At 38.9% G+C, this 12,038-nt stretch overlaps 1 protein-coding gene across 1 annotated transcript in view; it reads right to left on the bottom strand.

Moving 5' to 3' along the window:
* Positions 1 to 272: 272 nt before the first annotated feature.
* The window catches only part of LOC138029675 (neural cell adhesion molecule 2-like), a 19,618-nt gene continuing 7,852 nt past the window's right edge, over positions 273 to 12,038 (bottom strand). Inside the window, exons 4-10 of the mRNA XM_068877393.1 lie at positions 10,607 to 10,900; positions 9,111 to 9,250; positions 8,445 to 8,589; positions 5,663 to 5,929; positions 4,856 to 5,125; positions 2,851 to 3,153; positions 273 to 1,529 (exon numbers count right to left, since the gene is read on the bottom strand). Of these exons, the coding sequence (XP_068733494.1) occupies positions 1,456 to 1,529; positions 2,851 to 3,153; positions 4,856 to 5,125; positions 5,663 to 5,929; positions 8,445 to 8,589; positions 9,111 to 9,250; positions 10,607 to 10,900 (1,493 nt within the window). The 3' untranslated portion in view covers positions 273 to 1,455. The remainder of the gene's footprint in view (positions 1,530 to 2,850; positions 3,154 to 4,855; positions 5,126 to 5,662; positions 5,930 to 8,444; positions 8,590 to 9,110; positions 9,251 to 10,606; positions 10,901 to 12,038) is intronic.

Genomic DNA, 12,038 nt, shown 5'->3' with positions numbered 1-12,038 from the left:
TTCTCGGATAAGGACGATAAACCTTAAGTCCCGTCTCGCAACTCATCGGTGAACCAACACACTGTTCAAAAAGAGTAGAGCACGGAATTCCCGGTGTTGAGGCTGGCCTTCATCTCTTATGTGGGGAGGGATTTATTATGGCACCGCAGTAGTCGGCTCACGCTGTCGCAGTATCCCTGCCACAAATTAAAACTGGCGAAACTAAATAAATAAATAAATTGGATAGGCAGCATGGCGACCAAATAAATGAAGAGACAAGATACCAACACAAATACAAACTTAGGACGGTTTTATTGTTATCAACGCCGTAGCACACTATATTTATCACTGGTTACAATACTGAATAGATTTTTTTTTTTTAAAAAAAGGAAGAGAAATGGTACTAACCAGGTAATGGTGACGGAGAGCATGAACACCGAACCTAAGCTGGAATTACTGAATCAAAAATCCACTTCGTGGAATCCGAACACAGTTATAAGAATGCTACAAGAAAATTGTCTAAAAAAAAACAGAAAGAATGAACTTCGCTCTCATTCGCTTAATTTACAGAAAAAAGTCCCTCTATAAAAATTGGCCCTTGATAATAAGGGTGTATGATAAAATATAAGATAAGACTACTAAAAAACATTCGCCGCTTTTTTAATTACTACATTAATTTAATCAGCGTAAGAAATTATATCCTAATCATTTACTCATTACTTTGTACTCTTCATGAATTTGCAGCATTGCGTGACGCTTCGTCCAATGGCATATCACCAGAAATATGCCGTGTCATACTGAAAGACCCGTGTACGTGACGAAACGTTTTTGCGTGACGCCTACGTACCAGATCCTGGTTGACTTAAAAAAAATCTTTTTTGGCTTAATGCTATGGCCTTTATCCTACAGCGAAACTTCGTCTTAAGTATTTTCTTCACACTTGAAGGTAATCAACATTTGTAACACGTAACACTTTTTCCATTGAATGAAAGAAATGTATGTACTTTTTCCATTCTTATATCTTACAATTAGTACAAACGCGACGAAGACAGCTTAATATCGACCTGGTATAACATTTCGTGGTTAAACGAGGATTCACATTTAGTTTTGAAAGCTCAAGTTTCGACTACCAAAGAAAAAGACAAAAACTATTAAACTGAAGTCTAGTAAAACGGATTAGGTTTCGAACGTGTGAGCACACTACGCAAACGATGACGCTTGGGTATCCTGTGCACAGGCAAGCGAATAATATTTATCTGTAATTATCACACACTAATTTTTACACAAACGATGGAATTTTTTTGCACAAGCAACACACCCAGACACATTAACATGATTATTGTGAACCAAAAACGCTATCAAGTTGAGTATGTTGCTTACAACAGTTTTAACGCACTAAACGAGAAACAGATGATTTGCATAAGCCGGCGTCGGTTTCCGGAAGTGTTGTTGAGGAATCTTCTTGCTCGTCGTCCGTCAAAGAAGCAGAATGGCCGAAATAAACGTTACCATAACACTGGCGACAAGCCGGGACTGCGAACTCCGGGGTTCTCAAAAGATGAAAGTCGGAAAAACGTTAGATTTGATATAAATTTCCGTTTCGTTTTCAGTTTGGGCGTTTGTTGGCGAAGCGCCTCAACCCTTTGACTCCAAGGAGTAATGGAAATAAATCTTCTCCTCACAAGTTCAATACATTGTTAAGCAGACTGGTGAGGAGAATAAAGAGATTTATCACTTGGGTTTTGTCTAGATATATCATGAAATTCCCATAAATGACATAAGAAGTAATGTATGGAAGTAAGTAAGGAGAATTGACATTCACATCTTAGGAGTGAAAGGGTAAACGTCGACGATAGAGCGATTTTTAATTTCGCGCCCTAAAAACAAACTTGTTTGCGCGAATCTCAACAAACGCAACAATCACAGAAGCCAATCAGTGCGACGCTAATGCAGAAAGCCTGCGCTGTGTCTGCTGTGTTTAGCTAGACCAATGGCAAAACCTATCAACACTTGAACCGACAACTTTCGAATAACTTCAACTTGATAACGAAGTTTGGAGGGTACAAATAAAGGCAACAAAGGGACAAGCTTGTTAAGCTTTTTTTTCCCTTAGACACTAAATATATCTTAAAAAATCATCACAATAGGCTTGATAGCTCAGTTGGTTGTAAGTAAAGGCGCAAAGTGAGTAAGTAAGTACTACGTCAGCAACGCAATCGCTCGGTCAAGGGTTCGAATCCTGTTCCCGCCTAGAATTTTTTCCTGTGGCTTCTCAAGTTGTTCAACTAACTGCAAATGATCTTTCCAACTACTTCCATTACGTTCTCCTCCGTCGAACCCATTCTAATCGTTCCAATCCCTCGGGATGACCTTCGGCTCAGGTATCGATCGTGATACCATACGATTTCAGCGTTTTGTCCTGCACAAAACAACCTGAATTTCATGTGATAGTGAGTCAAGTCCGGTTGGATGGGGTTAATATTTACGCTGATTGTGCAACAGAAAGGGAACGTCAGTTGAAGACGGCACGTGCAGAAAAATGTCCATATTGGGTAAGATTACAGTAGAATCCAGGCTACTCCGCGCTAAGTTCCCCTTCTGTTGCTCAATAAACCTAAGACCTGGATGGGTGACCGTCCCCGCGTGTACACGCTAAGAAGTCACGCCACCAAACTGATATTCCATTATATAACACATGCATTGCAAAACGATTCTCACCAAAATATACAACTTTCAAATGTCTCGTTGACGACAAAACACGAATCGAACGCACTTCACTAATCCTTGATTACTGCTAGTTTTGCGTTCCCTTTGTTAGTGTCCTATCAGCCTCGCTATCGCGACGAATCTTATTAACGAGACTTGTCTTACCTGGCATCACATTAATTCGGTAAAATCTCTCATCGGGGTTGCTGTCTCCACCTCTATTCCTGGCGATCACCTCAAATTTGTATTTCTTATTCCTGTCTAGATCTTTGATTTGATATTCCAGCTCTTTTGTTTTAAACTCTTTCCAAGGTCCTGGTTTTGCTTCGCTCTGGTCCCGGTATTTGACTATATACTCGATCTCATTATCTCCTCCAGTATCCTGGGGCTTGCGCCACTTGAGTGTAAAACTGGTTGTGTCAATAAGCGTTCCTTTGGGTTCGTAGATAATTGGACGTCCGGGTGCACCTGTAATTATCACAGAGGTGTTTTTAATTAATTTAAATCGGAAACAATTTTGTTACCAATCCATGCAATTTCAACACATCTGATACAATGCTCTACTTGTGGACAAAAATACAGACGAAAACAGGCGACCCAGGTAATTATCCTCCAGTGAAGAGACGTGATGCGCGAATGGACGCGAAAAGTGTTTCGCCGCAACGTGGAGAGATGTCAAATATCGCCATTTTCCAGGACGATCTCCTTGGAGGCCAAGGAACGAAATCATATAAAAGGGCCCCTTTCGTTAACTCGTTAAGGTATCGCAGAGGTCAGGCCCGAATTCCCAGGCTTTCCTTTCGCCGTTTTCTTTCGTCACTGCTCAAGTAATAAAATAAATTATTATTCAACACATTGTGGCAATGTCCAAATATGGTCAAAGCGCGCTCAATATTCGTCGCGCGTACTCTACATATTATCCTGCTCAATCTTGCGGAATATCGCCTGATTTTAGGCAGCTCGGCCTACGGCCTCGTCGGCTAAGTATCAGGCGATATTTCGCGCGATTTCGCAGGATAATTGTTATGCTCGCCCCAGTCTCAAAAGCACATGGAACGGCGAATAACCTCGTTCTTGGAAATAAGATGGCGGAACAAAACGGATTTCAAAGGGTGACGGTAAGTTGTATGTCAAATAGACTAAATGAAACGTTCATTTTTCTTTAAGTTACGCATAGGACATCGACGTCTCAATCGTAAGTTCCTAAAAAAGGTGTCAAAATTTAAAGTCGACTTTGGGTTTCTCAAAGAAATTAAATACTTTATACATAATATAAGCTTAATAACACGCGCGGTATAACGTAAGCTCACAGGTTGGTAAAATTTTCATATTTCTACCAATAATGCAAACCAACCTAAAAATTAAACAGAACAAGGCGAAGGTCCAGAAAAGCAGTGAATTTTCAGAATCAGTTTCATCAAAAAAGCAACATTTAACTTTTTTTGGGATAAACCAATGAGTAACGGCAACTACATAATGTTTTGGTTAAGGGAACATTGTTACAGTACATAATGAGTATTCTACAAAATCAAGGTGTCCACTTGTTTATTTTGTAGATAAGTCATCCGTTTACAAACATTCTTTTGGTGTCATTTTTGGCAACCACTGACAATAGGTAAACTGTTGTTTCTTCAACCAACATGGCTCTCGTTAGAACAACAACAATACGTGATGTTATTGGGAAGATGCTGTGATGTCACCTACTAATGCATTAAGCCAGGATGATGATAAAGGCTACCAGAATGCCAGGAAATAATAGGTCTAATGAGCAAAAATAAAAGCTCTAAAGTTCCACGTCTGCATTTCACATTTTGGTACATTTCTTATCCAATGTCGTCCTGACAACAACATGAAATGCCCAAATTTAGGGTTACATATGTGGTGGCCTTGTCCAACTGCTGATAAATTTTCAATTTTCTCTCCAAACATCAACTTTCCATACCAATCTTATTCCTGGAATGTTGATACACACTGTCCATGCCAAATGACTTGGAATATCAGGAAATGACTACAACAACATAAAATTGAATTTTCAAATGACATTCTCCTAGTTGTTGTCATTTTCTTTGCATACATTACCTATTAACGTCACTGCTTGGCACATCTGAATAACCAAAAGCATGTTAACACATGTCTTACTTAGGGAAAAAAATCACTTTACTATACTTACAATACTGCTTTGTTTTTATATTTGTAGTTGTTTTAGGACCCCACTCGCCCTCATTGGTGGCGCGGATAACGAAATTGTACTCTTCATTACGTGCAAGGTTTGTGACGGTATGCGAAGTCTCTGAGGCATCTACATTTCGTGTGACATCTTCATAATTAAGGACAAACTTGGTAATCGGCATCCCTCCATCTTCCGAGGGTGGAGTCCATGTAAGTGTTACGCTGTCACATGTAGCATCAGCTGCAAAGTTACGAACAACTCCAGGTTTTTCTAGTAAACAATAAAACAAGTATTTTTAAGTTGACATAAAAGACTGGGTTGGGTTAATGTCTGAGAGCAAACTGTTTGTACTTGAAATCTGGTCTACTGTATTTTAGGTTCTTTTTTTCCCATAGAGAGATCTTAGACTTGTTATCAGGAAGGTGGGTGGCATCTCATTATTGCTAAATTTTTATGTTTTAATACACGAAACAAACATGTGAAGTTTCAGAGTCACAAATATTGCCTTCCTAATCCTTGCTTGGACCTAATGAAATCTTAGACTAATAATTACCACCAAGCTTATTCAGTTTATTAAGGTGAGTGCAAGTGTTCTTTTCTGATTGGAGAGACTCCAATTCAAATCAACTCACATTAAACTAAAGCAGATGAAACCCAAGCCACATTTTGAACATTCAGAGACTTCATTAAGCTTAATTCATTTTTGCACTTCAAACTGTTTTCCGCGATAGGTCAGTGCTTTATGTGCACGTTTTCAAAAGCTTTGTTGGTACTTTTTTTCCCTACACAAGTTATGATGTCACATACCCACTTCCTTGAGTTCAATGGTCTGGTTTTTAACTCCGTATATATTCTTGGCATGACAATGGAAGTATCCAAATTTCACTTTGGCATCAGTGATAACACTAACATTGGCTCTAGTTGTAGCATTTGATTTGAGCTTCTTGCGAAATGTCATAACAACCCAGGGCTTAGGATAGCCGCCAAATGTACAACTGACATAAGTGGGATTAATGTTTCCAATATACGAGAAGACTTGGTTTGGAGAAGCTTGCACATTGATAAATGGCTTGGCTAAAATTAAACAATATACACTGCATAAGGACCATTCTGTAAAATTACACAAATGTTGGCATGTGGCACAGCACAATCCTGCATTGCTCATTGCATTTCTTGGAACACCAATCCCTCACCTCCCCTTCCTCCTTGTTGATTTCAGAACTGATAGTCCCCCAAAAACTTCTTAAGGTTACTTCCCACCTTTGCAGTTGTCCTTCAGAAAAAAATTCCTAAAAACATTCGTGTGTGTGCTAGTCTCAATAAAATCCTAACAAAACTATACATGAGAAGAAAGCTTAACAAATGTAGTTTACAATGAAAATATAGTTTAAGGGTGTTTTCCTGTTAGAAAGCGTCAGGGGCCAGTAAGAAGTGAAACCACTGAGGGTTCTTTTACTGAATTTGAGAGAATTTATAGGTTATGTAGATTTGACTGATTTTCGTGATATCTTGCCAAAACCTTCCAGAGATGATGACAAACGAAAGTGTGTCAGGAAATCCCATTTATGCAATACGTCTCGCATACTTTAAGCTACTCCAACCTTAGATGCGGATATAGAGACAACCAATCAGAATATCGAAAAAGCCTGACAGACTTCAGTTGATTGATGCCTTGTGAATACCACTCTGGAGTCATTTTGCTCATACTGCCACATTCGATACCCAATAAATTCAATAGAAGAACCCTTGATGGTTTAACGCCTTACCGGCTCCTTACTCACTTAAACTATATTTTTACCTTAAATTACATTTATTAAGCTGTCTTCTGATGTATACTTTGCTAGGATTTTATTGAAACTAGCCCACATACGAATTTTTCCTGAACGACACCAGCGAAGGTCGGAAGTAACCTTAAGTATGAAGAAAGAGAGAAGCTGTGATGTTGTGACTCAATATTTCTTGACTTTTCTTAAACTGCTACTACGACTAAAAAAATCACTTCCTTTTTTCTTCAGATTTTGAAAGTGTGTTTGCTTAACACCTGACTGACAAAATTTTGAGTTTTGAGTTTTATCCAAAGGCTGTTTATTTTGAAAGTAAGGTTTGGATTTCACGGTCAGCCATTACTCACGTTCAAAACTGACTGATTAGACCTCAGAGGGTTGGAACTAGGAGAAAGTATCATTTACTCATGAGCTTAAAATGCAGCTTATAATATATGCAAAAGACAAGTCTGAAAGCCCTAGACTCCTGTGCTGCATATTAATTCAGCCACATACACACATATTGCATAGTTAAACTATTGAGTCTTTGACATCATTTTCTCCTCAATCGAGCTCCCTCGCAATTTTTAAGTCAGTAATGGCAGACCATTAAATAGGACAATTCCAGTTAAAATAAACAGGTGCCTACTTTCAAATCAAGGCTTAAAACTTGTGTTACTTAGTGTTTAGTTAACATAGTTTTGAAAGAGAAAAAGAAGAATTGATTTGTCTGCTGTTGTGGCTCAGAACAAGTCCATCTTGGTCATTTAAAGCAATTATTGCTTGCCTACGCTCAAACTCTTTCAACAGCCTAGAACAAACTCAAAAAATCATTTCAGTACGCTTTTCACACAAAAAGTTAGACACCTGCAGAAATATAAAATAAGCATTTTTTAATGTGAAGTAACAAGCTTAATATCCACAAAATAGTGGTTAAAGCTTGACCCTTGTGGAACCATGTATAGGAAGTTACAAAAACACAAGTGGTCAGAAACCCAACTGGAAATACTTCACCACTTGGATACGTACAAAGTGTGGCTGAAATGACCACCAATGACCAATCTACCAGCATGGACCCTTATCACGCAGCAGCCTATGTTGGCCAGAGACAACAGATTTGGTAGGCCGAGCCTAAAGTTCATGTGTTTGGAAACAAGTTTTACTGCGCAAAAACAAAAGTTTCTGTCCCTGAGTGTTAAGTATTTACAGGTATGAGTCAAAGAGTTAGTGCAGTTAACCAAACCATAAAATGAAAGCTAAAATTTGAGAGAGTGCTTTAGCCTAGTCACTGAAACGAGGGCTTAGGCTTAATCAATAAATTATTGCTATATTGACTGTGAGTCTCACTGACTCGTGACTCATTGACTCATAAGACAGGTATCCTCCAAGTCATGGCTGACCTGTGAAAAGGGTCAATTCCGTGGTCAGAGTGGGATTTCAGTTGATCCATATGCAAATCCAATACCACCTACTAACAAGAACTGTACTTTTAAATTCAACCCCAGCTGGCAGCATGTGTAGTGGGTCAAGCCTTAAGTGTCTTTAAAGGCACCAATGCACATTTTAGCTGTCTGGCATTAAGTTGTCATCATGTTGTCTTTTAGCAGCATATTTATAGATAAAAATAAACTATTGGAGTGAGACTTTGAGCTGCCGATGACCACTTTATTCCTAGCTTTCAACGATCTACGACACCATCAAGAAATAATGATGACGCCGTAGATCGACAGAAAAGCGGCAGAGACGTTTTTAACAGCAGCTCAAAGCCTTGCTCAAACAGATTATTCTTCCATCACATGAATATTACATGACACAGAATCTCTTACATCTGATGTTGAGGTTATGAACTAAGGTATCCACAATAACTTTCCCATCATCATCCAAGGCACTGCTTCTTGCCTCACAAATGTATTTTCCCGCATCTCCAAGCTGAATGTTTTTAAACTCAATAACACTTTGGCCTTCGGACATCTACAAAAGGAACAACAACAACAAAATTCCTTTTCACAATCTTGTAATAAATTATTGATCATGCTCCCATTTAGCATGTGCTTTATTCAGCTATATTAGTTTTTTAGTTGCTGTGAGTAGATGGTGAGGATTTACTTTTTTGCACTAAAGAACATACATTTTAACCTGCATTAACCCATCGACTCCTGGGGTTCCCCACTGACGAGTAAAATACTCTGGCGTTAGACACAGCAAAATACTAAGTATGGGCGGTTTACGACAGTTTAGGGGTGAAAGAGTTAATGGGATTTTCAGTGAGTGACTAATGATACAAAAGCAATGAATCTGCTTCTTATGTAATAACAGTATATAACGTTCTAGGTCAGTTTGTAAACAAGTATTCTCAATACTTATATGTGAATCGAAGGAAGAATACAAATAATAATCACTACTACATCCTGGTTGACAAACTGAAGACTATTGCACAGAATTGCTATTACAATGAAAAAACCAGATGATGGTTGCTCTTACAATGTACGTACCTTTTGACGAGGGTCCCTTTCTCCATTCCTTGTCCACTCTACTGTTGGCTTGGGAGATCCCTTGGCTTTGCATTCTAAACTAAAAGATTCTCCTCTGCCTACTTCCTTGTCACCACCTGAAGAGGTGATCACGGGTGGCTCTGAAAAAGAAAAATGCATGGGACATTATCTCATCTGAACATAGTTTAATTATTGGCCAATTGTAGATGCCAAGAGTCTCCTATAGCTTGTAGTGGTTTCATTTCAGCTGCCAAAAGCGCCAGCCACCAGCTACTTCACTGAGAGAAGTTGGCTACTTTTTTCCCTCAATTTGCCAAAACGTTTGCTACTTAATTAATAAAGGTATAAAAAATGATATGGAACAAAATTGTAATGTGGTTGGGCTCCTACTTTGTTTTGTTAAACAACTGGCAACCGACCTGGCGACACAATTCAGCACATTGATTGTCCCTGGTGCAATTTAAGTTGCGACTATATCAAACCCCCCTACAGGCTCGCAGCTTCTAAAGGCATTCATGTGAGAACCTTTGGTGCTAAAAATACTCCCTGTTTTCCTTCAAAAGGGGTTGGAATGTCTGCAAAAATAAGGGTGAGAATGTCACCAATGATCCAGATTTTTGGAATCCAAACATTCATTTTGAATTAATCTACAGTATTCAAACTTGTGGTACTTGGAATTTACTGTATTAATCGGGATTTTCAGGATTCTTCTTGTTTCTTTTGGTGATTCAAAACTGTCTCTTTGGTCAGAAAAATCTCTATTGTTGACATATTGTAATGAATGTAGATTTGGATAATATCATAATCAGTGTTATTATTCCAACAATACATTTTTTGAACACTGCACTGCTATGGGTACAGGACATAACTTAAAGAAACCAGCTAAAGTAGCACCAATGCTTGTCATGTGACAGCAGATGTGTGGATCGGTGTGTGATAGCATGTTGTGTGATCCATTCCACCTTAAAAGATACACACGTACTACCACGACAATAAATTATTGTAAATTAATAAATTATTGTATTGTATTGTATGACAAAAAGCCTCATGACAAAATAGCCCAGCAATACCTGAGACTGTCAACTAGCTGTATTTTCACTTTATAGTGACATTCTTGTCACCCCTCTCGCAGAGCCTTTCTTTTGGTGTTCTCAAAAAAGACTCTGCATGGATTGATTATGATCTTTTTTGAGAATGCGCTGAATGTTGCCAGGATACAGTCTCAAACCCAAACCTAACAGGCCAGATCTCGCCACCATGTTGGTTTTCCGCATTACAGCAGGCTCAATTACAACCATAGGTTTTATCACTACACTGACGCTCACACTGGAGAAACCAGTTTGACAAGAGAAAACAAGCTTGACTAGTCCCGAAGTCTGGGCTGTGGCACCTTCAAAGAGTTGATGCGATTCAGGCAGGGCCTCCTTTTCTCCTCCTTGAGGAAGAAAAAGATAAAAGGAGGCTCTGCTCGCAGGGTGCATACTAGTGAGCCTCACCATAAATATTCATGTCCACCACTTCCCTAACTTCACCAATCTGCTCGCCAGTTTTTTCTATCACATTGTATGCTCTACATGTGTATGTTCCGTTCAAATCTTTGTCCACTTTCTTGATGGTTAAGTTGCCACCGCTAATTTCAAAGTTGGCAAATGATGTTATCTCGTTGCCTTTGGGGTTTAACCATTGATACTTGGGTGGTGGTCTTCCACTTGCTTTGCACACAAAAACTGCAGGGTAGCCTGCCGTTAAGAACTTTTTAGGTGCTGGAAATGCCACAATCTTTGGATGTTCTGAAAACAAAACACACACACACAATCATTTTATAGGTTTCTAAGGTCATTTCCATTAACCCAGAGCTCACAACTGACTCATAATTATACTACTACTACTACTACTACTACTACTACTACTAATAATAATAATAATAATAATAATAATAATAATAATAATAATAAAGTTTCAAGGTTCTTTAGCTGAGCACAAGTGCTCTACTAATTGGGGAGAATACAAATCGACTGAAATCAGGGGCTGCGGTCTTGGAACAACTCCTGGGTTGGTTCAGAAAACAATGGACACAAAGAGCCATACAAATAAAACAATGGACTATAACATAAAACAGAATAGAGCTGCACCCTAAAGGGACCCAATGAAATTAGTGGTTGTAAAGAGCTGCATCCTGACTGGAAATAAGAACAAATCAAATCAAATGTTGGTTTTTGAGGAAAGGGGAAAACAGGAGTACCCGAGTAAAAACCTCTCTGAGCAGAGTAGAGAACCAACAAACTCAATCCACAAAAATGGCGCAAATCGGGAATCGATCCTGAGCCACATAGGTGGAAGGTGAGTGCTCTCACCACTGTGCCAGCTCTGCTCCTAAAATACAGAGTTATGGATGACTTGTACACTGGTACACTGGTTTGGTAAGCAGTTTATGTGAAAAATGGCCTCTCTTCGCCGTTACAGATAGACCAGACATCTTGGGTTGAGAAGAATGACGAAAAACTAACTCAGTGATCAAATAATAAAATAACTCGTATTTGGTCTCAAAATGTAGTGATTGCCACTGGGGCTGGACAATCTGTTAGCCAGCGAATTTCGCATTTAAGTCTAAGCACCCGTTTCAAATAGCGCTGATAAACTGTTATTAAGTCTAAGCACCAATTTTAAAACAGTTAGCTTTCAATAACTGTGTGATTCGCAAGTTGACTTGCCATCTTGGCTTGCAGGCCTTGCAACCATGGCTCACATGCCTCACTGGCTCGCACATTGTCCAAACTCATTGCCAAGTCTAGGCTTTGACATGTCATCTTTCTGTGTGTGTTTTGATTTCTTGCTCACTGTTTTTTGTTTTTATTTTACTTGACATAATTTAGTTCTTTGTATCAAGTTCCACTTATTTCTTCACTTTGTTCGTTCTTTATCGATGAC

The sequence above is a fragment of the Montipora capricornis genome, chromosome 13, assembly GCF_036669925.1.
Source record: "Montipora capricornis isolate CH-2021 chromosome 13, ASM3666992v2, whole genome shotgun sequence".
NCBI lineage: Eukaryota > Metazoa > Cnidaria > Anthozoa > Scleractinia > Acroporidae > Montipora > Montipora capricornis.
This window is presented reverse-complemented; position numbering and strand designations above follow the sequence as displayed.